Source organism: Gobio gobio (genome assembly GCF_949357685.1).
Source record: "Gobio gobio genome assembly, chromosome: 9".
Classification (NCBI taxonomy): Eukaryota; Metazoa; Chordata; class Actinopteri; order Cypriniformes; family Gobionidae; genus Gobio; species Gobio gobio.
In genome coordinates, this window is record NC_137115.1 from 38541900 (window position 1) to 38554592 (window position 12693).

The window sequence follows — 12693 nt, forward strand, 5'->3', positions numbered from 1 at the left end:
ACATTATTATTTAATGTACAAATGAGTGGGGTCAAGTTAAACATTTTAGTTTGAATTTTATTTTATACTGTGCATTGTTGCAATGTGCTAAATAAATATTGGCATAACTTGTAATTGATTTATTCTTTGAAACTTTAATATTAATTTATGCAATTGCAATGCCTTGATTTTAGTAAAGTTAGTACACAGTCATAGCCATAAATGCAATGGTACTAATAATTGGCATAATTTCTTTCGGTGTTTCGGTTTTCGGCTTTCGGCCTTGGTTTCCTCTTTTTCGGTTTTCGGTTTCGGCCAAGAATTTTCATTTCGGTGCATCCCTAATTCTGATCAGTCCATTAGCATCTCATTAAAAAAATGATTAAAGACACTCTCAATATTTTTTCCTATTTAAAACTTGACTCTTCTACAGTTACATCGTGTGCTAAGACCAACTGAAAATTAAAATTTGCGATTTTCTACACCTATATGGCTAGGAACTACTTTCTCATTCCTGCGTAATAGTCGCGAATCTTCGCGGCAGTACCATGGCTGCAGCAGTGCAATGATATTACAGCGCCTGAAAGTAGCCCAGCTAGGTAACTTTCAATGTGACCGGCACTAAGTTCGTGTAGTTGCAGAGAAAGTTTCAGGCTTGCAGCCGACAAATTGTGTTGTGGAATTACCTGTGTGATTAGCCATGGTTCTGTGTGTTGTAAAGGGCTGTGATAGTAAGTCGAAGGTGTATACTACCACCATGTTTCACAGAATACCAACAAATCATTGCGCCACCGTAGCCATGGTACGGCCGTGAAGATCCGTGACTATTACGCAGGAATGAGAATGTAGTTCCTAGCCAAATAGGTGTAGAAAATCGCAACTTTTCATTTTCAGTTTGTCTTAGCACACGCTGTAACTGTAGAAGAGTCAAGTTTTAAATAGGAAAAATATTGAAAGTGTCTTTGGTCATTTTTTGAATGAGATGCTAATGGACTGATCAGAATCAATGATGTATGCTAAGCTATGCTAAAAGTGCTACCGCCAGATACAAAGATCGGCTGAATGGATTCAAAAATGGTAAAACTCAACTATTTAACTCTAGGGGACTTGTAAAATGAGCCTATTTTCAAAAAAGTGGAGTGTTCCTTTAAAGGGTTAGTTCAGCCAAAAATGACAATTCTGTTATTAATTATTACTCAACCTCATGTAGTTCCAAAACCGTAAGACCTTCGTTCATCTTCGAAACACAAATGAAGATATTTTAGATCAAATCGGAGAGCTTTCTGCCCCCTCCATAGACAGCAATTTAATTACCACTTTCAAGTCCCAGAAAGGTAGTAAAGAAGACATTGTTAAAATAGTCCATGTGACTACAATGGTTCAACCTTAATGTTACGAAGCATCCAGAATACTTTCTGTGCCTAAAAAAACAAACAAACATCACAACTTTATTCAACAATTTCTTCACGTTTGTTAGTCTCCTAAACTGATTGCCAGCTGATGTCACATAGCGCCTCTTACAGGACAGCTGTTTTGTTGCAGGACTTTTCTCAAAAACCTTTAGGACACACAACTATCCCCTCTAAACATTTTTAAGAATGTTAAAGGCATCACTTCGCTATGCTGATTGTATTTTAAACTCTTGGAAATTTTTTACCATGCTTTCATCTTTTATTTTTGCAACTTTTACAGATGCCTTTTTTATTTAGAGAATTTGTTTTTACTATTGCTCCAGACCCACTTTCAATCTACAAAAATCAATTATAAAAATATGCATTATTACATGTTCAAAATGACGATAATCTAAACAAAGAGTGTCATAAATATATAATATACCTGTTTTACATTAGATATATATAGATGTGATGTTCCAAAAAATCAATGTTCACATTGATTGAATTAATCTGCTAAAAATTAATGTTCAAAATATATTTATCCCTTAACTGTGTGAATGAATGTCAAGCACAAAGTGCAGTTGTGTGTAGAGTGAGTAACACTAATAGAAAATATTAATATTAACCACCCCACCAATTTAATAGAGATAAACAAATAGGAAATATTTTATTTTTTTGAAAACGGCAAACTAGTTGGAAAAATAATCAACAAATACATAAACATAAGTTGACAATGAAAAAAAAAAAAAAAAAAAAAAAAAAAAAAAATTATATATATATATATATATATATATATATATATATATATATTTGTATTACTGCTGTCAAATCGATTAATCGCATCCAAAATAAAAGTTTAAAAGTTTGTTTACATAATGTGTGTGTACTGTGTATAATCATGTGTATATAAAAACATATTTATTTATAAATTATATACAATATATATACAATATATACATGCAAATATTTCTTAAATAAATACGTGTGTGTGTGTGTGTGTGTGGTCAAATATACATAATTAAACACAGTACACACATATTATGTAAACACAAACTTTTATTTTGGAATGCGATTAATCGCAATTAATCGATTTGACAGCACTTATTTGTATATACATTTACCACTTAATCCTGTTGATACACGTGATATATTGTACTCTATATATTAATAAAAGATTAGATTGATTAAATAAATAGCAATAGAATATTATATGATGGGTAAGGAGAAATGTCTAATACAGTTTGGGAAAGGTTTTCGATTCACTCAAAATAACTGGATCATAGCCATCATTCATTTGGGAATCAGACTACATTAGTCGTTCTGTTTGTTTCTGATTCAAACATGTTGGTACATTAATACAGTAATGTAGTTGTGTATACAGCTATAAACTTTAAAGGATTAGTTCACTTCAAAATTAAAATTTCCTGATATTTTACTCACCCACATCTCATCCAAAATGTTCATGTCTTTCTTTCTTTAGTCGAAAATAAAAAAAAACATTTTTAGGAAAACATTCCAGGATTTTTCTTCACATAATGGTTTTCAATTGCAACCAAAATGTCCTTTAAGATATAGAATCACCAAAATGCCTGAAACACTGTCACTGGTAATTCATGGTAATGTCCTGGCAAATACAACAAATACATTTGTGTTACTTTTTTTAAGTGTACGTCACATCACGTCCACTCCAGCACTGTATGCAAGTCTAAATGCTTGATAAATGAAGATCAGACAGGTTAAAAGTGAAATCAATTTCTTTTATTAATTTGCACTGATCTGAAAGTAAAAGACACCTTCAAGAAAACAAAAATGAAATTTTAACCATGTTAAATATCTGTTTACATAACCCAGCTAGGTTACAACATAAAAACGCTTTACCAGTTATTTTAATTGACTTAATAAATTAAAATGTTATGGATGGCATTAATGCACAGCAGCATATGGTGAAAACAACAATAAAACATCACTGTATACAAACCAAATGAATGAACGGCTCCAAAAATGAATGTTGATGCATAGCATCTGCTCGCTGTCTTTATGAGACTGTATTAATGTTCTCCAAACGAATTCTAGGTGATATTGAAAAAGGCTTCCTCCAATACCTCTGTGAATTTGTCCTTCGTCTGTTGACGAAAGCCACTGTACCACTCCAGCAGTCTCATCCTCCTCTCTGTTTTTTCTTTCGGGTTCATCCCTCTCTCCCTCTCCAGGATGGCAGGCAGCTCCCTCCAGTCCTTGAGGAAGATGAAGGGTGCTCCTGCATCTTTAAGCAGTCGGAGCGGGGACCGGTTACCAACTGCACAGGCCCCTGGAGTCAGGACGTCCTCCACCACGGGCACAGAGCCATAGGCACAAGCTTCGTAGATGCGGTAGCACTCTGTGTTCACTCCCACCGGACAAAGAGTGAGGTCACTTTGTGCCAATGCCATCTGGTACTGTCTGGAGGTGTCTACAGTCTCTTGAGGAAGCCACCTGATGACACAAAATGCAAGAAGTATTTAAAAAAACTAAACTTGCACAATCCAGGAATTGAAGGATTTATAGGTAAAACAGAAACATTATAAAAATGCGTATTATACACAGTTAACTTATCATCTGACAACTCTTATGCTCACCAAAGCTGCATTAATTTGATCAAAAATACAGTAATATTGTGATATTATTACAATAAAAATTACTGTTTTCTATATTATTATATTGTTTAAATTGTCATTTATTTCTGTGATGGAAAGCTGTATTTTTGGCATTATTCCTCCAGTCTTCAGTGTCACATGATCCTTCAGAAATCATTCTAATATGCTGATTTGATGCTCAAGAAACATTTATTAATGTTGATGCTGCTTTATATTTTTTGAAAACCGTGATCTTTTTTTTTTTTTAGGATTTTATTGATGAATAGAACGTTAAAAAGAACAGCATTTATTTGAAACAGACTTTTTGTAACATTATAAATGTCTTTTGATCAATTTAATATATTCTTTTTTTCCTTTCAAAATCTTACTGGCTTAACGGTAGTAAGTATTTAATGGTAAGTATGGTAGGAAGTATTTTACAACTTCATTTATCCACCAATTTTGCGGATGCAAATGATATAAAATCAGACTGATTATTTGGACATTAATGGATTAATGGACATTATTTTTCCAGAAATACATACTTCTCTCTAACATGCATGAGGCAATCTTTCTCCATGCCGCTCTGCTTTAGGACACCCATTAGAGTTTCCCTGGATGAGTTTTTGTAGATAGTCCCAAGGAAGTTACAGAGGTACGGTCTTGCAGTTTTCACCATCTGACCGCTAAGTGTGACTACTGGGAAATGCCTGTATCTGCAGAGAAAGAAAAGGCACATTATAAACAATTAAAGAGATATTCATTTAAATAGATATAACATAAAAATATTACAGAAAGACCTTTTTCAAGTATAATAAAATATTAAATAATAGTTATTATAAAAAATAATAATTAACACTTACGTGGCAACACCCAGGGGCCACTGAAAGATGTCTTTATCGTTGACCCAAAGACTGTCATACACAAGAAAGAGCAGATCCACAAACCCGCCGTGTCTCTTAAGGTAAGGACTGATCCAGTCGTTATTGCACCGCTCGTTGCCCAAAAGGACCACAGCAACCCGAGAGACAGTGTGGGCCTGCACCAGACCCTGGACATGCTGAAGCCACTGGATGGAGTAGGAGATTTTCTGCTGCTCTCGGCCATTCAAAACCAACACCACACTGTCTGTGTCGAGAGAAACATGGCCTTGGACCACTGCTGGTCCTGTGAAGAAACTGAGGACACAATCTTATTAGGACACAAATAATACAATTTAATTTTGATTTTTGATTTGAATGTTTGTATCCCACAGGATACGTTGCCCCTTTTAGGGTTAAGTAAAACTCCTGTATTAAAATGAGGGTTTACGGTCAAAACAGAAAAATTATGAGAATGTGTACTGGCTAAATGTTTATAAATGCTTATTAACTGATCATCTAACATAACTTATACTACTGGTCACTACATTTTTTTATGTTTTTTTATTTAAAGAAGTCGTGTATGGCGTGTATGGAAGCTTGTTGTTTCTGACGTTGAATTAAAAATAAAAAAAGGTAATTGTGACTTTTTATCTCACAATTCTTACTTTAGTCTATACCTTACAACTCAGACTTTGTAACTCAATATGACCTAAAAATTCAGAACTGTGAGGAATAAACTCGGAATTTTAAGAAATAAAATCTGAATTGGAGGAAAAAAGAATTGTGAGATAAAACTTGTATTTACCCTTTTCAGGCTTCCTTATTTGCACTTATTTAAAGTGGTCATGACATGAGAAATCAAATTTGCCTTGATTTTTTTGACATATAAGAGGTTTTTGTCCCATGAAAACATCCTGCAAGTTTCATAGCTTAAACAAAGCATTTATTTAATCCAACCTCCAAACACGGCTCAGTTTGATATTGCGGGATCTGTAAAGTCGAGTATGGGGTCTCTGCGGAACAAAAGTGGGCGTTTCGAAATTTGTGGGTGTTTTCAAACTGATGGGTGTTAATAAATCATGCAATGAAAATGATCCCCTTTTCTCGACCCCACCCCTAAACCCTACTCACACTGTGACGTGGGCAAATCAGGTTAATGCAGTGGAAAACGCCCCTCTGTTTATAGATACCTATAATTGGTAAAGTCACACAGGCAAATACATTTGCATATGACTGCCTACAGAGCAAGACATCAACGAACAGTTTTACATCATCGCACAATAGGCCCCGGCCACTGGCATTCACTTAATGGATGACATTTGCCTCCAAGTACACCTGGCTGAAGATCGGGGCGGGGCTGCACCTGGGGTGGGGCTGCACGTGTCACCCCGCCCCATGCCTATTCTTATTGGCTTGATCGTCTTTCATAGGCATACATGATATAAAATGTGTACGTAGCTACTCGGTGTAGGCAGAGTAGTGCCTGGATTGATGAGCGAAAGAGGCGTCTAATGCCACACAAATAAGATAGAGCTTGAAATGTTGAGCTAGAGCATTAATCTGAGACAAATTCAGGTGTTTTTGTTAATAACTTGCAATGTCCATCAATTTCACCAATGAATGATTCAATGTTATTTGTGAGATTTAAAAAAAAATCTCACGTCTCAGAGATCTTGATTTGAATATAGGCCTACTTCATAAAGTGAATCACAATATTTGACCGTGGGAGCTGTGAGATTTTTGAATACAATTTCAGCAAAACATTTGTCAAAATGTGATGTTTTCCAATCTAATTTTGGCCGCACCTGAAACGGAAACAGAATTAAAACATGACTTATTCAATGACGTGCATTTATTGCATGGACTTAGCAAAACAAAATGTCTAAAATGCATGCGCACAGTTCTGTTGAATGATAAATAAACATTTAAATGAATGCTGTTAAGCTGAATTTACAAAACTGTTTCAAATAAACATTAAAATAAAAATGTGTTTATGTCGGTCAGATGAGAGTGAAAGTTGCATTCATTACTATAGCAACAGAATCCAGGCACGTTCTTTCAGAATCAGGTACAGATAAAAAGTTCTCGATTTCGTCACTTTAAAATAACAAGGAATACATCGTTTTTTTTCTGAAATAAAGTGTACCAAAAAGTCTGATATTATGCTTTGCACTGTAGTGAAAAAAATGAAAGCTGCATACACATACAAATACTTAAAATTACATACAACTGCATGACCAATAACAACTTCTGTATACAGTGAATGCATGCTGAAATTATTGTTGCATTATTGTTGGATAATAATCGCTTTTCTGTATATACTGTATATTTGTTCCCTTGTTTTTAGTGCAAAAAAAGTTTATTATAAGTGAACCTCAAGGAACATATTAAAAAGGGGTGGTAAACCACGATTTCACTATTCTAACTTTAGCTAACGTGTAATGTTGCTGCTTGAGCATAAACAACATCTGCAAAGTTACAACGTTCAAAGTTTAAAGCAAAGGGAGATATTTGCTTTTAAAGAAATCAGTTTCTAAGAACTACAGCAAACGGCCAGTAGGCGACTACACACATTCCTCCAGGGTTGGTGACATCAAAAGGCTCAATATTTACATAAACCCCTCCTCCGAGAATATTAAATAAGGGGGGGTGAGGCCATTTTGTATCGCGGCGCTGTTGTGGTATAGTAGGCTGGAGTGTTGTTGCCGCGATGCCAAGGAAACGCTGTTATTTTCATCCGGATTGCAGGTCTGGGGCACTTGCTCTGTTCAGCAGTCCTTGGGACGGGGGTGCGTTGCAGAGCCTTTAACATACAGCATGTTATATGCACGTGTGTTTGAGTCAGCGGGGAATCAGGCGCTCGCAGGGCTCCCTGCAGCACATCTAACAGAGGAAAACATCCACGTCTTCGCGATTTCAATGCCAGATTTGCACAACGTCAGCTGCGTGAAAAAAACACTGCCGGTGCGTGGATGCACGACGCGCGCGCTGCACATTTCACGGAGGACAACACAAACTTTCACAAACTTCGCGAGTTCAATACAGGATATGCACAACGGCTTGTCCTGAAAGCTGGATTTACAAACAGAAGCTGTTTACGGGCCACAACCTGTAAGTCTGATTTATTTTTCATCGATGTGTTTTCCTGTAATAGGTTGTAGCAAGGAAGTAAACAGATGACAACGCTGTTCTGCAAACCAGTCTGTTAAATGCTCATTCATACTTAACGTTATCCGACGAACACCTAACGTTACAAACACTAACGTTAAAATCTCAACAGCGAACCTGACATTAGTGTAAATGATTCTTTGATTAGAGCTTTTATGTATTGTTTATCTACAGGCATGCTAAACATGGTTGTGTGTGTGATTTGGCTAACTTACTAGTTAAAGCCAGTGCTTAGTGTTCGTTTTGGGTTAGTTCTTGCGACAGATATTTGGCTATAATCGTTCTAAAAATACAAAAGTTAAAAGTGCCATTCAGTACCGATCATTATAGATCCGCAGTCTTTACTCTTGAGGACTGAACAGCTTCTGCTCGATCATCTTCACTCAAATGTTCTGGGTCTGATTCGGGCTCATATGGTTTTATTGACGCCGTTGTTTCTAATACTGACCAAGCACAGCCTCCGGTAAGGGGCGTGACGTTTCCGACAAACGTGCACTAGGCGGTTAGCGAATCACAACACACTGGGCCAGCTAACCAATCTGAGCCCATCGCGTATTTTTGAGGGACTGGCTTCATACAACCCGGAAAGCATCAGACCGTTTTACAAGGAGGGACAGAGCAGTGTAGAATAAAGGTCAAATATATGAAAAATAAGGCAATTTTTTTTTAAACGAAGCCTGAACACATGTTACAGTGCACCCCACAAACACAATCAAGCCTTCAAAAGAATGTGTTTTACCACCCCTTTAAAACAACAGAAATCCATGTCATGACCCCTTTAATAATTGATTTTTTTTTCTGTTTTAATAATTTTACATTTTAATTTATTCCTGTGACGGCAAAAGCTGAATTTTCACTATTTTCATCTGAATTTTAGAACATCATTTATTTGAAATAGGAATCATTTGTAATATTATAAAAGTCTTTACTCTCACATTTTGCTTACCTGAAATTGATCTTCCCAGACTGAATCTCTCCTTCCCTCCATTGGCTGGATTTGTCCGCTGGGTTGAGAGGCCCTTCTAAAATATGTTCCCACAAATAAAGACCTAGGAAAATGTGAACAAGGAACAATATTTAATTGCGTTCTCTACAAATGCAAAACAAAAACAACAAGAAATGCAATGATCTCTGGAACCAACAAACATTCCACTTGCCAATGGCTGCTTTGCCCCAGATCTGAACTTTATATGTTTTTGGCCTGTTTTTAGCAACATGATCTTGATATGATCTGAAGGCATCTCTTCGTTTTTGCAGAACTAAGGAGTGTGCACGCTCATCCTCTTCCCATGGGTTCCACTCTTCCTCTCCTTTTCCATTATCTGGAAACACATACATTGTATTAAACAAATCAGTGTTTTTTACATGCGATCCCAAATGTATGTGCTCTTATTGCATGTACGCTATATTATATATTGTTTGTTTATTATAACAAACCCATTAGAGTATGCTGGTTATTTGATCTTACCTATAATCACAGAGCCCTTTTTCACTACTCGATGAACGCGAGAAATAACCCTCTTGCTGAAAAACACATTATACGCGGCGTACATAGAAAATATCACATACGCCAAAACAACTATAATCGCTATCTTCCGGCGAAAGAATCTCATGTTTGATTTTCAGGTGACCATCCTGCGGATCCCGATCAAATGTGTACGAGAAATGTCCAATGTGCAGGTTGGAACGATTCGCTCACGTTGATTCATTCAGCCGACAGCCCCAGTGAGCTAAAAAGATTCAGATGAAACTGTTCGAATGAACCGATTCGCAGCAGAAATTAGTCCAACGTCTCGTCACTACTGTTTACATTTTCTCGAGATAGACTTGTACTGCCTGTTCAAAATTATAACAATTATCAATAAAAGTTTATACATTTCAACAAATACTGTGAAAATAAAATGCGGTACTAATTATAGGATGTATTGTATTTACCATTTCAATAGCTTATTTTTATATAATTTCTGTTTTGTAACGTGCTTTCTGTTCAGTCAATCGCCGGGCGACTATGACGTGCTAAAGGAGGAGCTTCCTCTGTGCAAGCACTCTCTTCAAAGGTCGGTGTGACCGGACGGGCTGTCAGAATCCTTCTTAACTGGGCAAAAATGATGTCCCTGGCCGCTCGTTTGGGGACTTTGTCCCCTTACCTGCAGGCTTGTGGTCCGCTGAAAACATTAGTCCCTGGAGCAGTGAATACAGATGTGCTGATGAAGTGTGCTGCGAGCGGTAGGTGATCATATAACGTGGTCATGTCATTAGTTGACAGGATGGTCAGACTCTTGACATGACATTCGGTTATGCTGCCTTTTAGATTTGCAAATTTCATAAGAAATAATGTTATAAACGTAAAAGGTCTAAATAAGACTACTCTTTCTAATACAATAATGAATGCTATAATAAACCATTAGAAATAATTTGTGTGTGTATATATATTTAGTGGTATCCAAAATAAAAGTTTGCATTTACATAATATATGTGTGTACTATGTATAATTATGTATATATAAATACACACACATTCATGTATATATTTAATAAAAAGTTTACATTTATATATAAAATATTTAAATTAAATTATATATTATATAATATAGAGAGAGTATATAAATGCAAATATTTCTTAAATATATAAGTGTATTCAAATATACATAATTATACACAGTACACACATGTCAACACAAACTTGATTTTGGATGTGAAACTTGATTTTGGATGTTCATCGGTTTGACAGCACTTCTATATATATAATATAAATATATGTATATATATATATAAATACACACATACATACATAACCAGTCAAAAGTTTGGAAACATTAAGGTTTTTGAAAGTAGTCTCTTAATCTCACCATGGCTGCATTTATTTGATCAAAAATACAGCAAAAAGTATTATTGTGAAATATTTTTACAATTTAAAATAACTTTTTTTTTCAATTTGAATACATTTTAAAATTCTATTTATTTATGTGATTCAAAGCTGAATTTTCAGCATCATTACTCCAGTCTTTAGTCACATGATTATTCAGAAATCATTCTAATATGCCGAATTGCCTCTCAAGAAACAATTATTACCACTGTTGAAAATTATTTAATGAATAGAAAGTTCAAAAGAACATATATAGCTTTAATATAGCTGAAATATAAAGCTTTATATAAATGCAATATAAAGCCTATTGTTAAATTCGTGGAAAATCGTGTGACCAAATCGCAAAACACAAAGCGTAAATTTGGCTCACCTTACAAAGCCTATACCTCCTTGTTCGGCATGAATCCATATGTTTCCATGGCTGCGATGTAACATTTAATTGTGAACCTATTATTTATTCTGTAAATAAAGCTTTGTGCTTCACACGTGTTATAATATTCACTTAAAAAAAAAAAACAGCATTCACATACTGTGAAATAACCACAGTGGTGCAGTTGTCACGTTTACCAGCACAGCCCTATAAAAGATAGAGCATAATATGAAACGATAGACTTTTTATTATGTCCATCCGATATATATCGTCATATTGCAAATCCCCAATAGCCACATTCTAATCTAGGATTAGAATTGTGAATAAATGGTTGAGTGAGCATGAGGAATCATTTTCACACATTGGCCACCACAGAGTCCTGACCTTAACCCCATTGAAAGTCTTTGTATAGTGCTGGAGTAGACTTTACAGAGTGGTTCCACTCTCCCATTGTCAATACAAGCTCTCAGACCAAAATGAATGCAACTCATATTAGGCCAAATGTTAGGGACTGGCAGCCAAAGACACCATTCACCTTCATTTTATCTTTTTTTCCCCTCCATGCAACGACAGTTAACATGTCTTATATTAAACACAAGTTTGTGTAACTATCCCTTTTAAATTTGTTCAATTACTTTCTCCTTTTTAGGCCATTTTGGAACACGTCTCGCTCACACAGACATCAAAATCCCTGACTTCTCTGACTATCGTCGTGCTGAGGTGTTGGATCCTAAGATGTCCTCTCAGGAGAGTAGTGAAACTAGGCGGGCCTTCTCTTACTTGGTGACCGGATCCACTGTTGTGTTGGGTGTCTATACTGCCAAAACGGTTGTGACACAATTCGTTAGCTCAATGAGTGCCTCTGCTGATGTCCTGGCCATGTCTAAAATCGAGATCAAGTTGTCCGATATCCCAGAAGGTAAAAACATGACCTTCAAGTGGAGAGGCAAGCCTCTGTTTGTTCGTCACCGAACGGAGAAGGAGATCTCCGTTGAGCAGAATGTAGACCTCTCAGAGCTCCGAGACCCCCAGCATGACACAGACCGCGTCAGCAAACCCACCTGGGTCATCGTTATTGGTGTCTGCACTCATCTCGGCTGCGTCCCGATCGCAAATGCCGGTGATTACGGCGGGTACTACTGCCCCTGCCATGGGTCACATTACGATGCTTCGGGAAGGATCAGAAAAGGACCCGCACCTCTCAACTTGGAGGTGCCTTATTATGAATTTCCTGATGAGGATACTGTAATTGTTGGATAGGATAAACAATGGACATTTTCTCTGTATGCTTTTATCTTGCCAAACCTAACTGTTAATAAATATATATTTTAAAGCAAACCAAAATCTATGTTTTTGAGGTTTTTGACTGGGCATGCAAATTACAAAAACAGATTTCTATCAGTCCGACCAAAAAAAAGTTCCAAAATATGTCGCCCTGTAGT

At 36.2% G+C, this 12693-nt stretch overlaps 2 protein-coding genes across 2 annotated transcripts; one reads left to right on the plus strand and one right to left on the minus strand.

The window, feature by feature from the left end:
- Window positions 1–2412: 2412 nt before the first annotated feature.
- rxylt1 (ribitol xylosyltransferase 1) lies at window positions 2413–9768 on the minus strand. The gene is made up of 6 exons (XM_079825314.1): window positions 9485–9768; window positions 9174–9338; window positions 8963–9065; window positions 4849–5163; window positions 4531–4701; window positions 2413–3845 (listed from the first exon to the last, which is right to left on the minus strand). Exons 1-6 carry the CDS (start codon window positions 9627–9629, stop codon window positions 3443–3445), a joined length of 1302 nt encoding a protein of 433 aa, XP_079681440.1. The 5' UTR covers window positions 9630–9768; the 3' UTR covers window positions 2413–3442.
- Window positions 9769–10044: 276 nt separating this feature from the next.
- LOC307131517 (cytochrome b-c1 complex subunit Rieske, mitochondrial-like) lies at window positions 10045–12591 on the plus strand. Its single transcript, XM_079825221.1, has 2 exons — window positions 10045–10242; window positions 11901–12591. Exons 1-2 carry the CDS (start codon window positions 10122–10124, stop codon window positions 12509–12511), a joined length of 732 nt encoding a protein of 243 aa, XP_079681347.1. The 5' UTR covers window positions 10045–10121; the 3' UTR covers window positions 12512–12591.
- Window positions 12592–12693: the final 102 nt, after the last annotated feature.